Consider the following 18,389-nt stretch of genomic DNA (forward strand, 5'->3'; position numbering starts at 1 on the left):
AAACCATTGTTGTGCCAACATAAACAAGGATGTTGCAAAAGAATGTTCAGGAAACAAGAGGCTTTTCAACAATTCATGGTTTTTATGTAGTTGTGCTGTTTCTCCTTCCTGGAGTTGAAGGGAGTTCAGGGCAACTTTCACAGGGAAAGTTTTCTTTGGAAGAAAGAGAACTGGAGAGTTACTGTGTTTTTCTAATTTTTGTTTTCATTTATAAATAAAGAGGCTGACACACTGTGAGTAGCAGACTCACAGAACATGAGCCTAAATTATTTACTTCTTCAAAACATCTATACCCCAGTCTTTAGCCAGAAAAGCTCTCAGAGTGGCTTACAAACCAATAAAAAGAACATAGCCCCTGCCCCCACTCAAAATCTAAAACCTAAGAAGACATGAAACAAAAGGAAGAAAGGGGCAGGAAGAGGAAAACAAACTCACTCAGACAACATTTTAGTACCTCTCCTACTTATCCTGTAAGAAATAATATAATCCCTGTATTCTGGAATAAGAAGGTTAATCAACCATATAAATGAGGCTGTTGTTCTATTATGCAATGTAGAAAGGCTGTCCTCCTTCTATTCTTTGGAATGGGCTTGTCTTTGATGAATAGTTGGGCTGCACTGTGTGCATAGCCATTCTAACATATCTGCCTGTAAAGTGGGAAGGGATGAAACTGGTCTGCCCAGTCTGAAGGAGTTGAAAGAAGTGGGGTTGTCATTGGTTGTTGTTGTTGTTGTTGTTGTTGTTGTTGTTGTTGTTGTTTGTGTGTGTGTGTGTGTGTGTGTGTGTGTGTGTGTGTGTGTGTGATATTTCGTGTGCTAAAAGGTGAGGTTCTTTTGCAGGGGATGGGGGTAGGTTCCATCTAACCTTGGGGAAGATGCAGCAGATGCCGTCACTTCCTAGTGCTCTCACCCATCTTCCCTACTCACAATCAGTTTCCACTCTCCTGTGACGAGGAGCAGCAGTACAGAGCAGCTCTGGAGTGTAATGGTATCAACTGGGCCCCCATGAGCCTTCCTGCTCCAACAGGAATAGCTGTATAAGACAACAGTTTCTTGCTAGTCTCTAGAAGGTCAGCGGTTCACCCTGTAAAGTCAACAACCTCTGGCTGCATTACAGCCAATTTCAGGAAGGTTAGGTCATCACCTGCTTCTGGAATCCTCAGTATCAGGCTGTGATAGAATGATCTTCCATGAATTTGTCAAGATCCCTTTTAAAGCCATCTAAATTGGTGGCTATCACCACATCCTGAGGATGTCAGGATAGATAGACCATGTTGTGCTAGATGGGCAAATTGACTGGCCTTAAATAATGCAACTTCCTATGTGGCAGAAAACGTGCTATACTGTATGTACTTACAGTCCGCCATTCACCAAATGGCTCCAGGATGAGTGATAAAAATATAACCACTAAAACAACTATAAAATAAAAACCAGAAAGCTAACTGAAAACAAAAAGCAGAAGCACAGAACAATGCAGAAAGGAAAGTGCCTGCTCAACCCAAGACCTAGGTAAGAAGTGTTTCTTTGACCAATTGTTCAAAAAACATGCAAAGATGGTGCAAGGTGCATCTCAGAGGGAAGCTCATTCCACCAGTTGAAAAAAGGCTGCCCCACATGCCCCCTTACCACAGATGGGAGCCCACTAGCAGACTCAGATATTTGCTATTGCAGCTTTGTTGCAGCTAGGGGATTTTCCTGCTTTTTGAGAGGCAAAAGGCACAATGTTATCTAATTCGGTTCTGCAGATGATGTTGCTATATTCTTTTATTATTTATTAATATTTAGTAAACCTGCCAGCCAACCAACCAACCAACCAACTGTTGCAGTTATGGCTCAAATCTCTTCTCTTTAATTGTGCTGCCCTAAAAGTTAATGTCTTGCGTAGCAGGGCCATAAATACAGAATACAATCTATGCAGGCCAGCAACTCTTCAAAGACAGAACAACACATTTAGAACGTAGAACTGTCCAGTTCCGGTCATGATGAAGAAATATCTTTAAAATTAATGGGGAAGGAAAATGGATAACGTCTCATCACACATTCCAGTACTCATCAAAAGAAATGCATCTTAAGACTCAGGAGATGGTATCCAATTCATTCATTCCATTAGGACAAGGATTTACACTCACAAAACAAAACATCCTCCTCCCTCCCCCTGCAATTTTCCTGTGCCCTCCCCAAATCTACTCCAGAGGGTTGGGGAAAACTCTAGAACAGATTTAAGGCGTGCACAGAGGGAGGAGCAAAGCGCTGTGCTAGCAAGAAAGCCTTCCACTGATGGAACATTCACATAGCACTACTTTGGATACAACCCAAATATTTTTCTGAAGTGTTTACAGGTGGGCATAACAGGGATGTACAGCAAGGAAACAAAAGAAAGCAAATACTTATATGTGAATAAGATCACATATTGAGAGCAGGATTTTTTTAAAACACACACACACACACACACACAGAGCACTTAAAAGGTTGATAGGGCTTAGGAAAAGCTGGGCAGAAAGTGGCAGTTTCCTGTTTTATTGCCTCAAGCATTTTGACATAAAGCATGTCTGCTTGGGCTAAGCCCACAACAGAGAACTTTTTTGTGCACCATCAGGAACGTACACCTTTTATTGTACTTATATGGCCATTTAAGCTTCATTTTAAAAAAAACAAAAACAAAACTCTACTGCAAACAGTCGCCGGTCGTCACCACCCAAAACATCGCCACCTTCTTTGACGGCACTTCCTGGAACTCCTATGGCTCTACAAGCAGCCATATTTGTTTTTAAAGGGGAGGGAGGCATAGCTCTGTTCCGTAGATAGTCTGTCACTATGGGTGGAATTGTCGTGAAAATCTTTGCTGGATGCTGCTCTGCCAGCTATGTAATTGTCACACCGGCATTTTGCCAGCCTGCTGACCTCCAGTCATTTTGGCCTACAAGTCCCATCAGTCTCGTGTGCTGCATGGGGATGGTGGAAGTTGTAGTCTAAAACATCTGGAAGGCAACAGGTTGGTGAAGGCTAGATTATGCACTAAAATGGCTGGTGATGGTTGATGGTGATTTAACTGGTTTATTGTAGCAAAAGCTTCTGCAGGCAAGAGCCTAAACCATACTTTATATCTTTGGAATTCATGAAAGCATTGATAAATAACTACTTTAGAATGTTAGTTGTCTTTAGCTTTTGTGGAAATAATTCTGCAGTCTCCTTTTTTAAAAAAAATATTAATCAAAATTTCAGTGTTACACGTGCACAACAGCACTGCTCTAAAATAACCGAGTATTCCTGAAAGGCTCAATCTCACTGTGTGAATGAAGCACTCTTCAAAAAAAGCACAATGATGAAGTGTTTAATGAAGCAGGAATGGTAGGGTATTAAATCAAAACCTTGCTGCCCCCCAGAGATTATAGGAACAATTTCTGATTTTAGAACAGGGCTCAGTGCATGGCCCTAACAGCTGAACTGGGGAGAATGGGCACCCCTCTCCCACCTAATTGCATATGTGCTTTTCTAGGCAGCTAGGAATATGCACATAGAAACCCATTTCCGTATGTGAATGGCTCCTCCTGATTGCATCCAAATGTCTACCCATATTATTATTTTTATTACTATTATTATTATTAGAACAGCTTTAGTTAAAACTGAGAATTAGAACAAAGCTACAGAATTCTGCACAGAGACTATTTAAAATTTCTTTCCCCCCACTCCATGTGTCCCGCAGCTCTCAATTCATTATTTAAACTTCCAAACCAACCACTTAAATGAAACACAAAAGCCTTCACACATTAAGATGACGAAAGAAGCGAAATTATTTAGATTGGGAGGAAGGCACAAAGCCAGATTCCGCAACCTGATTCATTATTTCTTCACTCCTCCCTGGTAGGCAAAAAATCCTTACACTCCTCTCACATGGCTGTCATCAAGTGGAAAGTTTCAGCAACCGGAGAGTTAAAAAAAGAAAAAGAAAAGCACAAGATTTTTTCACATTGTTCACTGTACTCTGCTAGCAGCCTAGAGGTTAAAGCCATACCAAGACTATTTATAATCAACAGCAATGCTTTATCTACAGATCACGCTTAAAAAGACTGGTTTCACTGCCTTAAAAGGCTGTCTGAACAACAACAACAACAAAATCCAGAAAAACACAAGCTATTTTTAATTATGTCATCCAGAACATTATTGCTGCTGAATCCAAAAACACGGGACTTAAGTGGTTAAGGAAAACTAATCCTAAAATACAAACATTTCACGTTAATTATTAACTACTTTCATGTGATGGAAGGTCTCCACATGAGAAAGGGAAGGACCGCATGAGAAAGGGAAGTCTGAATCTGCCTGAAGGGCAATGGATCCTGAGAATTTTCTCTCTCATTTCTCAAATTTGGCTCCAAACAGTCTGCCTTTTCCAGCAGAGGGTGAGTTTATTATTTCTAAACTTTATGGTGTTTTTTTAAAAAAAATAAATTACAACCTGCTTCAAAATCAGGGTCACTTACAGTGCAATCCAATATCTGCTTACTCTTGAACTTAACAGGACTTACTTCTGAGTAGACATATATATAATTGTACTGGGGGGGAGGGGGAGATTCACACCTGTCTATTACTCATTTATTCTCTGCCAAAGCATTTTCTTGAATAAATGTGCCAATCTCTTTCTTAGTAGGTATTGAGCTAAAACCAAACAACTAAAACTGGAGAACGGGCTCTTTTGGTTCACTTAAAAATCAAAATCCTTGCGAGTCAGCCAATTTCCACCCCTACCATAAACAATCCCATGTCAGTCACCTCCTCTAACTCCTGAGATTAGCATTTTTGGAACACAATTTAAACAGTTAATCCGTGTTTGTGAATAAACATGTTGAACAAGGCAAAACAGAATAACTATCTAGTGTTACATATATAGCATTACAGCTGTTGGTTTCTAGTTGGCAGTAATATTTCACTGCAGTTCCTGATTTTAAAAAGAGAAAAGATTTCATCTGAAAAACAAAAGGAAGGGACAATAAAGTGGCCATCACTTGTACTGGTTAAGTGTGTTCAGGTTCTGTTGAATTCCAAGAGCTCACACACTGCTCCTGTTCTTATACATCTTTTAGGCAAGGAGAAGTCAGTTGCTTAGAGCATGGTGCTGATAACACCAAGGTTGCAGGTTCGATCCCCATAGGGGACAGCTGCATATTCCTGCGTTGCAGGGGGTTGGACTAGATGATCCTCAGGGTCCCTTTCAACTCTATGATTCTATGATTCTAAGTTGGTGGTCTGTTTTGCTTACACTGCAGGAAGGAGCAATCAAACTATATGCCCCAGGGTTAGGCCATTCAGACCACCACATTACTGTTTCTTTTAACTCCCCCCACCCAACAAACTCCAGCCTGAATCTGGCAGCAAGTCTTCCTCTGTGGTCTTCCCCCCACCCAACAAACTCCAGCCTGAATCTGGCAGCAAGTCTTCCTCTGTGGTGTGCGGCTCTCTCAAGCATGTGGTTTAATTTGTGGAGGAAACTGATGTGTGGAAGATATTGTCTTGGGACAGACAGCTAGACCCGATGCCCTTCTGGTCTATCCAAGCTTTATGATTTATGTTTTGTGGACAAGGCAGTTTATCTTATTCATGAGGCTATGCTATGTGTTCTACAGAATATGCAAAGCTAGGATTTTTGAGCACTGGACATTAAAAAGTTGCTCACCCTGAGCTATTCCAGAATCATGGCGCAGTGTTAGTGCCACTTCACATCTTCAACACATGCCTTTTATTGTGTACACGGATGCTGGGAACTTGCCATAAACCATGGTTTCTCAATGCACCTAACATGGGCTCAGATGAAATGATGAACTATGGTTTGGCAACTTAGGACCACATCTGTGGGCCTGTGATATGGGGTGGGAAATTTCCTGGGGGGAAATTCGTGCTTCATTTTTCTGTGGAAAAATAATCAGTTTTGTATGTTCACTTGTCACAATGAATAGGTACCTAACTGCAAATAAAATAGGAGGGAAGTGCAGCAGTTTCCAAGTTGTAATTAATGCTTTTCAAGTGATTATTTCTAGCAAGTATGTGAGTCTGCACATCAACCACAATTTTCTTTGGGTTCCTAATTTTGTGTCAACAGTTTTCAATACCTTTACTTTTTTCTTGTTAAATGCAAACAGCACAAGTAAGTACATGCTGCTATCTTTAAAAGTTTACAAGTATTCCAGTAAAAATTTCTACATACTAGAACATTTGAACCACATTAAGTGCTCCCAAACTATGATTTGCAAACGCAAATTTAAAATTCTATTTTATTTTATTGCAAACTCTGATTTGGAGGTGAGGTACTATCAACGATTTGACATAACACTGGCCAAAGATGTTTTATAGATAGATAGATAGATAGATAGATAGATAGATAGATGATAGATAGATAGATAGATAGATATAGAGATATATATATATATAGAAAGGGGAGCCTGTATGAGAGACTGTGCACCAAACCATGGTTTGGCATTATGTCTGAACTGAGCCACTGTGTACATGCTGTGAACTATATGCAACAAAAGGCAAGTGACAATCTACACATGAAATTTCACACAATGTATTTAGGAAAAATGCAATGTGAGAACTAATCGCGAGACTCATTATGCATACTTTAAGAAGCGGGAAAGGAAATCTGGATATGGTGACGATCTATCATTGACAGAGCTACAGATTGTATGAGTCTCACAACACCTTCCATCTAGCACAGTAGTGTTTACTTTGAATGACAGTAGCTCTTCAAAAACAGTTGAAGTAGTTATCTGAAACCCTGAAGTGAAGGCGCTGATGAATGAACCAGTGACCGATGGCATACAATGCACAGGCTTGACCACTGAGCTTTGGCCCCCTCCTCATTAAACATTAATACACACATCACCATTACAAAATAACTTTTCTCAAGCTTGCAGCAGTTGGTAAGAAAGGAATGGCTGTACTTTACTCAGGGTCTGTAAAGGTTTACTTCCAAGTACCTCTATCTGCTCCAATTCCATCAGCAGCTCTGTTGTGCCTTTGCGGCACAAACTGAACACAGGCGTCGTTCTATTATCCTATGAGATTTGGCCCACAAATCCCTCTAAATAGCTAATAAGGAAAAGGAAGTCTCAAAATATGCTTTAATTGTATACTCAAATGTTATATATATAAAAAGGAAAATGCTCTTTGATAGTAGTGAAGTTTCTACAACATGATAATCAGAGATTGAAAAACAGAGTAAAGATGGTGGATATTGCAAAACTCTAGGTCAGGGGCGTCCAACAGGTCGATCACGATCTACCAGTCAATCACGGCGTGTCTCTGGTCGATCCTGGATGTTCTTGGGACCCCGATGCCCCCCCAAAAGAAAAGCTCAACAACTTTGGCTCATCCTCCACCCAAATAGCTCAACAACTTTGATGGGTAGATCACTGCCAGTTTTTTTATAGTGGGAGTAGATCGCAGTCTCTTGGAAGTTGGACGTGCCTGCTCTAGGTGAAATCTGATAGATAATCCCTCCACCATATCTATTGTTGGTGAAATGTTGTCTCTATTTTTCAAGGGGTAGGTATGATTTCAGGGATACCTTTAATTTTGTATGCATTGTTTCATTAAGTTTCTAGAAGTTAAATAACTAGCCAGAACCATCCTGCTTCTGTTGTCACTCCTCTTTGGATCCAGCACAGGAATCTTCCTCTTTATCAATTAGACGGTTTAAAATTCTGTGTTAACTGTGTTAAGAGCATTACAGCAAAAACAAGAGCTTCCTTTGTATACATAAAGATTTATGCAACTAAGTTATACTCAGAGTATTTGTGCAATGATTTCAGAGGGTCTAGTCTGAATAGCACTTTTATAAGCCTAACACATTTATTATGACATTAGTTTGCATGGACTTCTGTCTGTGGTGGTCCATGAAAGCTACATTGTAATAAATTTGGTGCACTTTAAGGTGCACTGAAATCACTTGTAAAGAAAAACTAAATGGCATTATTAATTGCCTTTATATCCTCCCTAAAGAGTCCAGGGTGGCAAACACACAAGTAACAAAACAACTAAAATATCTGAAAACAATTCCAATTCTAGAAAAGGTCTCTACTAAAAAGACTTGTTGAAAGAGGAGGGTCTTCTGTAGGTACTGAAATGATAACAGTGAGGGTACCTAATATTTAACCGGAGGGAATTCCAAAGGGTTGGTACCACCATACTAAAGGCCTGATTCCTATATTGTGTGGAGACCACCTGATAAGATGGTACTTGCAGGAAGCCTTCACCTGCAATGATCAACGACTGGATATATAATGGGTGTGAGACAATTAGGAAAAGCCACTCAAAGGGGAACATAAAAAGAAGGAGGAGCTTATGAGGAGGGCCAGGAAAACTACATTTAAAGTCACACCATGGCAGGATACACAACATGCAGCCTCAGAAAAAATTCTAGTGCAAATGCACATCAACCCAAATGTACTGACACTCAAGCATCATCAGTGCTGCTAGGGCCGTTTCCTCTTTTGCTTCTTTCTGAATTGCAGACGACATATTATTAGGACAATGTTGTTTTCCTAGCATCTCTACACAAAAGAACAAAACCTTTACTTTGAAATATCTGCAGAACAGAGACACCGGCAGGTGGAGAAGAATCTTTAGCAATCTGTTTTTGATGCTGTTGCTCGGGCAGTAATACTTTGTGTTCGAAACAGTGGCATGGCAAGCAGGGAAGAACAATACAATACGATATCTTTATTGTCATTGTCCCATACAGAACAATGAAATTGAAAAATCTACATAAGACATTCAAAAACCCCTAAAAACTCTGAAACCCCGTTTTAAAATGCAATATACTCCTAGAGAGACTCCTTATACTGCGTTTAACATCCCTATTTCCATCTGTGAAATGCTGTAGCGTGATGTCCTGGTGACACTTCCTGTCAAACGTGTCTGGAGTCACATTTTGTGTGTCCTGCCACAGCCTGACCTTGAATACAGCCGGTGCTGGCTCTCCTCCTACCTAGCCTCTTATAGCAGGGAAATGTCAGTTCCAAATGCAAGTGGCTTCAGTCTGTCTCGGTAGGCAGGGTGGATCTTAAGGATGCAAATTTCTTCCCAGTGATGTTTACATGTGCAGAGGCTTTTAAAGCCTTTCGTGAACTGTAGGGACTTGCTGACCCCCAATGCTCTGCTCACGCACTTCCCGGTGGCAGTGTTGTTACAACATCAGCCGTAGGTCTGCCTAATCCAGAGCGATTTTCAACTCCCTTTTTAAAAAAATCGCTCATCCACCGTAGCACAGCCTTTCTGGCTTTGTGACACAGCCAGAGCTTCCCTACTGTAACACCCCTTAAACACACTCGTAACCCTCACAACAGGGTACATAATGTCCATTATGCTAATCTATTCTTGGCTCTGTTAGTCACTTGGCAGCAGACTGCAACCTCAGAGCAAGCGTGATTCTGTTTTGCTGAGAAAACTTTGCGCCCACCTTTCAAAGACTCCCTCCTCCCCCCCTTCTTCCCCCTCCTTCCTCACATCATCCAAAACCTGATGCGAGAACTGAACCTTTGCGGATTCAGTGGACGCATGAGGCTTGCATTAAGAATACGCCGGACTGCTTCCATGTGTATGTTTACACAGTAAGCCAATCCCCTCTGAGCCTCCAAGCAAACGCTATTCTGCTGGGACTACTATTCCTGATGTTTTTCTTAGGCCCGCACAGGCAGCACCGCAGAAGAGCAGTGTGACTAAGGCAGAGACAGGAGTAAGCAGCAAAATGGATGCATCTTCCATCTAGCACTACACAGAAAGGATTTCATCAGCACAATGAATCGGGGGAAAGGACACTCTTCTGACTTGAAGACCAGGATAGACGGGTAAGGGAAATGAGCTGCATTTCTTCTGTGAGTGCCTTCAGAATGTGTTTCGTTTTTGTTTTGCATGTTGTCCCTTGAAAGCTTGCAGTCAGAATATGTATGCAGGTTGAATAAGTGTAACTGATTAAAACTAAAGCTTAGATATTACAAAAAAAAAAAAAACACACAACACCAGCTAAATAAAAAAATATAATCTAAAGATTTTGCTGTGCTGGCTGTTGATCAGATAGGAGGAATTCAAATTATCATCAGTGCTGGACAAAATAGCAACCACATGATATTTTTGATTCCACATATTGGCATTATTTCTACTGAATAAAGTTTTCAAACCTGGAAAAACATGGTGAAATCCATACTGCCTGACCACCTATTTAGGGTCACAAAGCATTTCAACGGACTGCTCCTTCTGCTAAATATTTTTTCCCCTCTAGTACTGCATATATCCAGCATCTAAGAGTTCAAGGACAGAGACTTGACTTCTGAGCTGCAAGAAAACATACCACTGTGCTGAGAGGCATAGGATGTGACAACGAAGTCAAGTTTGTGTAAGACCACATTCAGAAAGGTAAACATGTGAAATAGTAAACAATTTTGCTAAAATAGGTCTGGAAGCATCAAACTTACATAGTACAGCAAGGCAAAACAATGTTGCTACGGTTAGAATGTTTTACCTAGGAGAACATTGAAGTGTGTTAAAAACACTGATTTTCATTTTATAAACTGCATTCAAAAGCACGCTTAGTGCTAATAAAATGTAAATAATAAAAGTGTTTTAATTTAAACTTTGTTACAACAGTGGCAACAGTGTGGCCTTTTCTGCAGTGACAAATTGCTGTAAAAGTGTCAATGTATTGGTTATATTACTAGAACAGAAGATCCCTACTCTTCTTGGAGAAAAACCCATTTAAGTAAAGGGATAGTGAATCATACATATCAGGCACGTCCAACTTTCAAGAGACTGCGATCTACTCCCAGTATAAAAAAACCCTGGCAGTGATATACCCATTGTTATTGCCAAGGGTTTTCGAGCTTTTTTGGGGTATTAACCAAAGTTGTTGAGCTATTTGGGGGGGGGGGTTAATTAGTCCCGTGATCGAAGGGTTGGACATGCCTGATATATATGATAGCATGCATGCTAAAAAAAATTATAAATCACTGCCAGGATCCAGACAATTGCTCATCTAGACCCACATAAGCAACAGGACTTTGCATTGTGTCTCTCAAGCCAGCAACTATGCTCCCACCCCTCAAAATACTGAACGGTAAACCCAGGGAAGTTGCAAAAGCAATTGCACAAAGGGCAGGCGGGGAGGGGGTGTGGATACAAAAAAATAATAATTAACAAATTAAAAGAGCTAGATGCAACTAAATAGCTCTTTGGATCCTGGTTTTAAAAGATTAGACATTGCATTCTTTCTCAGACTTAAACCCTGTCTCCACCCTTCCAGGAACAAGGTATATTCAGCCTAAAGAAACTGCAGAATTGCTGAGCTGATATCAATAGAATGGACTTGGTAAAAACCACACCTGCCACCATCATGTCTGGTTTTACCAGGAACAAAAACTGAAAATTGCTTCAACGAAAACCTACAGCCAACTGCAGAAGCTTAAGCCACAATTAAGCCTGTCTTTCAGGAAACAAAATTTTCACCACAAGTTCAATCCTGGTTGCCTCTAACAGAATGAACACGCCATCAGGGTGAAGGTAACGAAACACTAATTTTCCTTTCTCCCCCTCACAGGTACAACTGAACGCTGTTTCACTGAACAATGGTAAGAACAAAACAACTGGAGTGCAAAAGATGAACCTACTTGAGACAGCAAAATCAGGCTTTTTTATATGCATCGTGGGTTGCATTATCATCTGTGCTTTCGTCTACGTAAGGAATACAATCCCCAAGGAAGGCGATGAGCAAAAATTCCTCCCAGAATTAGCAGAGTGTGGCGATTACCCCGATGAGCTTTGCTCGGCCCTCTTTGATGGGAAAGATGCTGCTCCTCAAATTGGCCACTTGTGCCAGCAGGTTATCCGCAGGCAAGAAATGTCTACCTGCATACAGACGCCTTGCAACTGCTCGACACTTCAGAAGAGACTTCACTTCATTACAAGTCCTCTGTCAGAAGAAGAAGGCAACTTCTCCTTCGCGTACATCATCACCATTCACAAGGAGCTGGACATGTTTATAAAATTACTCAGAGCCATTTATGTGCCTCAGAATGTTTACTGTATACACATTGACAAAAAATCATCAAAGGATTACAAGTCGGCTGTGCAAACCCTGGTTAACTGCTTTGAAAATATTTTTATCGCTTCGAGGACAGAGAATGTTGTCTATGCAGGATTTTCCAGATTACAAGCCGATATCAACTGTATGAAGGACTTGATTCATTCAAAAAATCAATGGAATTATGTTATTAATCTTTGTGGCCAGGATTATCCCATCAAAACTAATAAGGAACTTATGCAGTACATCAAAAGCAAATGGAATGGTAAAAATATGACCCCAGGAATTGTTCAACCGCCTCATATGAAATACCGGACACATGTGAGTTACAAAGAATATGTGCATTCAGAAAAATCTTATGTGTATCCAACGAAGAATGTGAAAAGTGAACCTCCCCATAATTTGACTATTTATTTTGGGGGTGCCTACTATGTACTCACAAGAGAATTTGTAGAGTTTATACTGACTGATACACGTGCAAGAGATTTGCTTGAATGGTCAAGGGATACCTATAGTCCGGATGAGCACTACTGGGTCACCCTCAACCGCCTACCAGGTAAGCAGCTATTTATACTGAACACTGTTTCCAAGTCTTGAATATTCAAGTCCAGGAGCCAGTGAGTTCAGCTTCCCTAAGCTATTTCCCCATCATTTGACAGTATTGAGCAAATATTAAACCAACAGTTTTCAACACTGAAATGTGATGTCAACATGCCAGGTACGAAATGAAAAAAAAATCCTGATTTTTAAGGGGCTTTTCCTGACTCCACACAACCCATTGGTTGTTGTTCTTGTGTTTTTTGTTTTTATAAAAAACTATAGGCAGGAAAAGCAGATTTTTTTTTCAATCCTTAGGACCTATCTGAATGTATATTTTAAAAATAGAAATTAGGCCTCTTTTACCTTTAAACAGAAAAACAACACCGTAAAACCACTCGGTATTGATATAGGGTCTACCAATTCCACAAACTGTTACGATACTAGGTGTTCTAGGCAATGTTTATAACAGGAATAAGGAGGAACTAGATCCAGATGATAGGCCAAGTTTCAGCACAATGGTGGCAGGCAACCAATTTTTTGCCCATGTGGTTTGAAAATAAATTCTATCTCCAAAGGCTTATCAACTGAGTGTTGAGGCTTGCAAAGCACCACACCCAGCACTATGCAAGTACTGGGTGTCAGCTGACTGGTGGTGCCCATAAACCCTCTTGTCAATCTAGTTGCATTCTTTACCTGCTACACATCTGGTGTCACATAGGCCAACGGGTGTAGAACGTATGGGCATGGCCTTTGCCAAAACTGCTCACAGACTAAATGGGGATGCCCAAACCTTGGTTAAGTGGGACACCCCCTTTCTAGGTTGGTGGAATTGTCCCATATGAGGGTCCGCAGTCGTAGATTTAGAAGTATGAGCATGAGACTGGAGACTGGAATTAAAGGTCTCACTCATGCAAGCTCTCTCAACAGCATCTCCTATCTGCCTGCCAGGAATAGCAGAGTCAGTAGAATTCATTCTAGTAGTATCTACAGCCTTCTAAGCTCTCTTTCCTTCTTTTCCTTAGAGAGCTCCTGGCAGGCTGCTCCTTGCAAGCAATGGGGAATTATAAAGGGTGTTATGCCACAGTCCTATGCTGAAGCAGTTTCCCTACATCAGGCACGATCACATCTTTCTGGAACATGTGGTGCTCTAATGGAGAATAATTGGCACCCCTGAACCATGCAAGTTCATATTGGGCAGAATTTTTCAGAGGCCTCTCCAGATGTTGGGACTTGCATCACTGAATTTTGACATAGCGATGAAGGACTCCTGCACTACCACCACCTTTCAGAACAAAACACAGTGCTTTTCTAAAGAGAGCTATGATTGCTGAATATTTAGTGTATCTCATGGGATGAGGAAATATTGGAACTGCAAATAGAAGAGGAACCCCCAGTCCAGAAAAGCTCGGGATTGCTAGCCACCCCTTGGGAGTAACAATACTGAGAGGTGGCCTATGAATTCAAACAAAATAACAGCTAATGTTGCTTTCAATTTGGTTGTTAGATGCTCCAGGTGCAACACCAGATGCACAGTGGGAAGGAAACATACGTGCTATCAAGTGGAGAGATCAAGAAGGGAAAAGCCACAATGGTTGCAAAGGTAAATATAATAAACTGCACACAGCACACATCCCCTGGGACAGCCATCTGCCAAACACAAAGAAAGCACAACTTCCATGCATTTGGAAACCTGCAAGTTGAGCAGCAGACTCAAGTTGAGTAGCAGACTCCCCACTGAGGAAATGGAGGCTGTACAGCAACAGAGCTGATAAAACTACAGCCGGTGAAGGGATGAGTTGCTTCTACTGGATAACTGTAACTCCTTTCCTGTAATTGGTTTCCAATACGTACCTCAATATTCATTCACAAAGCATTTTTAAAAAAGCAACATGCACTGACATATGTAGGAACAGATATAATGGGCTGAGAATCCAGTAGCAATTTTACAGCAATGTGTTTATTTATATCCCACAGCTTTCAGTGATGGCGCTCAGGGTAGCATACACGATCATCACCCCCTCAGTTTATCATCACAACTCACCTCAAGTGAGCTTCATGGCTGGGTGGGGATTTTAACCTGGGTCCCATTCCTAATCTGACAAACTAACCTTAATACAGTACCAAACTTATTTAGCTTGCACCTAAGAAAAACATGGTTTGTGAATAAGAAAAAGGGTTCATTTATTCCTTAAAGATCTGCATTAATTTTGAAACAGATCTGGATGCATTTATGATGGATACTGCACGTCTAAGAAGTCCCATCCTTTGTTGATCATGTTCAGAGAGATAGTATTTGTGCAGGATCAAAAGCAAATGTGGTTTTTTTTAAAAAGGAATCCTAGGGTTTAGTGCAGGCATAAGGCAAACTCAGCCCTCCAGATGTTTTGGCACTACATCTCCCATCATCCATAGCTAACAGGACCAGTGGTCAGGGATGATGGGGATTGTAGTCCCAAAACATCTGGAGGGCCGAGTTTGCCTATGCCTGGTTTACTGGGACCTTGCTTAAACAACAGAACTGCCTTTCCCCACCTCTAATGTAAAATGTCCACCACATATTTCCCTTTCTGTGTTGCATGCAATCTGGGGTTGTCAATTTGCTATTTCGCTTTTGCAGGCCATTATGTCAGAGACATTTGTGTGTATGGTCTTGGGGACTTAAAGTGGATCCATGAATCTCCCTACTTGTTCGCCAACAAATTTGAGCCGGCAACCTATCCACTTGTGATGGAATGCATGGAGAGGCATTATAGGCATAAGGTACTCCAGCAGGCTGAAGTCCCACTGGAAGCACACTGGTATTTGCAAGAACATACATTTCAACGTGAAGCAGAACAACTGAAATAACCATTGCAAATATTTGGAGGACAAAGAAGAACAAAAGAAAAAAAGAGAGGAAAAAGTATACATTCCAAAGCACATATCAGTTATGGAATCTGTGCAATACAGTAGCATGTTCTATCTCTGAGGGCGTAAAAACGGAAAACATCTTTTAACAGAAAGAAGAGACAATGTGTTCTGAATCCAGTGACTTTACCAATACTGATTTCTCCAGACTACTATCACCATCCTGAAATAGGGCAGCAATGTTAATCAACACTGTGTTCAATTAAATATTCCTTTGATGAAAATCAAGGAACAAAAATTTTAAATGTTCAGCAGTATTTCAATACAAGCACCACCACCAGCGGTAGCTTCTGGAAGGCACACAGCAGGGACCTCCACAGCAGCAGAGGCTCTCCCTGACAAATTTGCACCCCATCCAGCACTGCTGCTCAAGGGATTAGGACTGCCCTGAATTTGCCCCCACTCCTCAAAAAATCAAGTTGCACATTAACTAGAGAAGCAACCAGTGTATATACAGTCTACCACCATCCTGCAACTAAGTGAAGAATCTGTGGTAAAAGCTGAAATTCAGTGCACCATATGCCTTGATTCAGATGGAAGGAAGAATTAAGCCCGTTTACTGAAAAGAAAGCGGCAGTGAAGGAACAGATGGCACTGAACAAAGACATTCAATTATTTCAATTGAATGCCAGACATTATATATGTTTTGAAGTGAAAGTTTACAAGAAGGCTTACAGGGAGAAGGTAATTTTATAAACTATTAAATTAATTATTGCCTAATATTTTGAAACCAAATTTAATTATAACTGTGATGGCTGCAAGTTTTCTAATGTCAGGTAAAAAAAAAAACCCTGTACTAAATGCATGGATCTGTTTTTGTTTGTGTGTGTGCTTGTGGTTTTCAGGACAGAGATTTGTATCTGAATGCTTGTTGTTGTTGTTTTAATTTAAGATGAACATGTTAGAACAGGGATGGTGAACAGAAGGCCCAAAGGTCAGATACAAGGCCCAAAGGTCGCAAAACAATTTTTTTTTACTGTTAATAAAAGTGTGTGAAAAGTGACCTATTGTTTCACTTGTAAGAGAAAGGGAGATTATTTTTGAAGCACTGAAAAACAGTTTATTTCCACACTTTAATGTTTTACCTCTCTAAATTTTATATAATAAAATGCTCTAGCAATGCAGGTGGTGCATGTGCTCCATAACTGACTGCTCACAAGCCACTGAGTAAAGCCTTACCAGCTATGAACGAATCTCATCAAGTCACAATATATTGTTGCAAAGGTTGTGTGCCATCCCCAGAATCTGCCGAGCAGCGGCGAGATTCTAGGGAGTTCTGGCTGCTTACCCAGGGTCATGTTTCCGCTGGGAATCAACACACAGCAGAGACTGTCATGTCTTTAATAAATATGGTTTATCAACGCATATTTACACCTGGCTCTACTTTGGAGAGAGGTCAGAGCAATACATCTCAAGAAGGAACTCCTCCCCACAGCAGTGCCACATCTGATTCCAAGACATCTCTATGCCTCTGTGCCAGCCTGCCAAAGCACCCACATTGAGTTCTCCCTACTTCCTCCTCCTTGTTCCCCGAACACCTCTTGCCAAGCAATTCCTCCCCTTCTGCCTGTTTGCCAAGCCTAGTTTTAAAAGGTGACATTTTCCCTGTAACCCACACCCTTGCTCTGGATTTCTCTGTGATGAGCCATCAACACCTTTTGTCATGCTCATGGCCTCTATTCTGTGAACTGCCCTGACATTTTTTAATGGAGGCGGTGTATAAATTTAACAGATAAAAATAAATAAATATCTGAGGTGAGGCCCTGGCCTGGAAAGGAAGCTCAGCCTATATTTTTTCCCGCTGGCCCGGCATCTTCCCTTCAATACTCCAAATATTATCTACATTCTACCACTTTACTAATTTCTAACATTCACTAATTCTAAATCTGTAGCAATGTATCTCTAACCACCACCACCCGGCTTTTCCCCCTTCGGCCCACTGTTTAAGTATGCTTAACTCTGTGCTGGATATAGGCCTGTGTTCAAAAATTGTTCAACCCTCTGTCACCTGCAATCTCAAGTGTTGCAAGTCTATTCTACCATCTCATTCCGCTGAAGCTAGCTGACTGCTAGTTTTATTGTCCTTATATTTTAAGCAGAAGATGAAAAGTTTGGAAATGAGCCTAAAAAGACAATATTTAACAAAGAAGGTTCAGAAAAAAGATTACTCAAACATTTTAACCCCATTATAGCTATAAGTGTTTCACAAAAACTTGCTTATAAGTGAAAAAAAAATCCTATGATGAGGCCTGCTTTCACAGAGACAGGCTTCATTTTAGGTATGAACCAAGTCTTGTGTCAATGGAAGCAAACACTTGTCCCTTTTAGATCTATCTTCCTATCCACCTCAGCCCTAATTCAGACTTGCAAGCTGAACATGCAAATTATATTTATTGGGAACTGCTGAAAGCTGAACTGCAAAGCTGTTTTATATACATGGTATAGGATGAGAGAAAGGAATCTGGATGTGACTCAGAAGCCAGATAATTTCTACTAACGCTGCACTTGATCACTGCCGTAATGATGGGCAAAAAGGAATATATGCCAGACAAACATTTTGCTTTCAGCCACTTAACAGAGTGTTCATAAACAGGATCTAGAAAAATAAAAAGCAGCCACAGGAAGGATGCGCCTCACCCAACATCTCTACACAATCATAAAACACTGACTTTGGGAATAGAGCTTTTTGTTTGCAGGACTCCACTGCTAGTCCTAGTTTGCAGTGAAAACCCTTGTTCCCTGAAAGATACAGAGCAAAGCCAACAGAGCCCAATTCCTACCTCTGCTCAACAAGCTGATAAGGTTGTTTGGTAAGGTGGCAGCAGCACACAACATTTTTCTCAGACATGCTCCCTTTCCCCTCACCATCCCAGAAACAA

The 18,389-nt window shown here is 40.8% G+C and overlaps 2 protein-coding genes and 1 long non-coding RNA gene across 5 annotated transcripts in view; 2 read left to right on the plus strand and 1 right to left on the minus strand.

Annotated features, from left to right (window-relative positions):
- RTF2 (replication termination factor 2) overlaps window positions 1-18,389 on the minus strand; it is a 64,907-nt gene that overhangs the window by 17,726 nt on the left and 28,792 nt on the right. The gene's annotated exons all lie outside the window — the stretch shown is intronic.
- LOC308588147 (beta-1,3-galactosyl-O-glycosyl-glycoprotein beta-1,6-N-acetylglucosaminyltransferase 7-like) lies at window positions 4,014-16,634 on the plus strand. Of its 3 annotated transcripts, XM_081196473.1 has the most exons (6): window positions 4,014-4,396; window positions 9,675-9,838; window positions 10,270-10,403; window positions 11,581-12,619; window positions 14,108-14,203; window positions 15,221-16,634. In XM_081196473.1, exons 4-6 carry the CDS (start codon window positions 11,641-11,643, stop codon window positions 15,448-15,450), a joined length of 1,305 nt encoding a protein of 434 aa, XP_081052599.1. In that variant the 5' UTR covers window positions 4,014-4,396; window positions 9,675-9,838; window positions 10,270-10,403; window positions 11,581-11,640; the 3' UTR covers window positions 15,451-16,634. The 3 variants fall into 3 exon arrangements, with proteins under 3 accessions (XP_081052599.1, XP_081052601.1, XP_081052600.1); XM_081196475.1 differs by lacking the exons at window positions 4,014-4,396; window positions 14,108-14,203; window positions 15,221-16,634 and adding an exon at window positions 13,626-14,084 and having other exon boundaries at window positions 8,567-9,838; XM_081196474.1 differs by lacking the exons at window positions 4,014-4,396; window positions 10,270-10,403 and having other exon boundaries at window positions 9,132-9,838.
- LOC308588420 lies at window positions 14,201-14,924 on the plus strand. The gene is made up of 2 exons (XR_014008739.1): window positions 14,201-14,299; window positions 14,352-14,924. It is a non-coding gene; the product is annotated as an uncharacterized lncRNA (long non-coding RNA).

The sequence above is a fragment of the Podarcis bocagei genome (assembly GCF_964188305.1).
Source record: "Podarcis bocagei genome assembly, chromosome: 5".
Lineage (NCBI taxonomy): Eukaryota > Metazoa > Chordata > Lepidosauria > Squamata > Lacertidae > Podarcis > Podarcis bocagei.

Excerpts from the sequence above, each read along its gene's own strand:
- LOC308588147 (XM_081196473.1), top strand. The coding sequence starts at position 11,641 with ATGAACCTACTTGAGACAGCAAAATCAGGCTTTTTTATATGCATCGTG. Across the intron at positions 12,620-14,107 it reads CACCCTCAACCGCCTACCAG|ATGCTCCAGGTGCAACACCA; the intron begins GTAAGCAGCTAT and ends TTTGGTTGTTAG. Across the intron at positions 14,204-15,220 it reads AAGCCACAATGGTTGCAAAG|GCCATTATGTCAGAGACATT; the intron begins GTAAATATAATA and ends TCGCTTTTGCAG.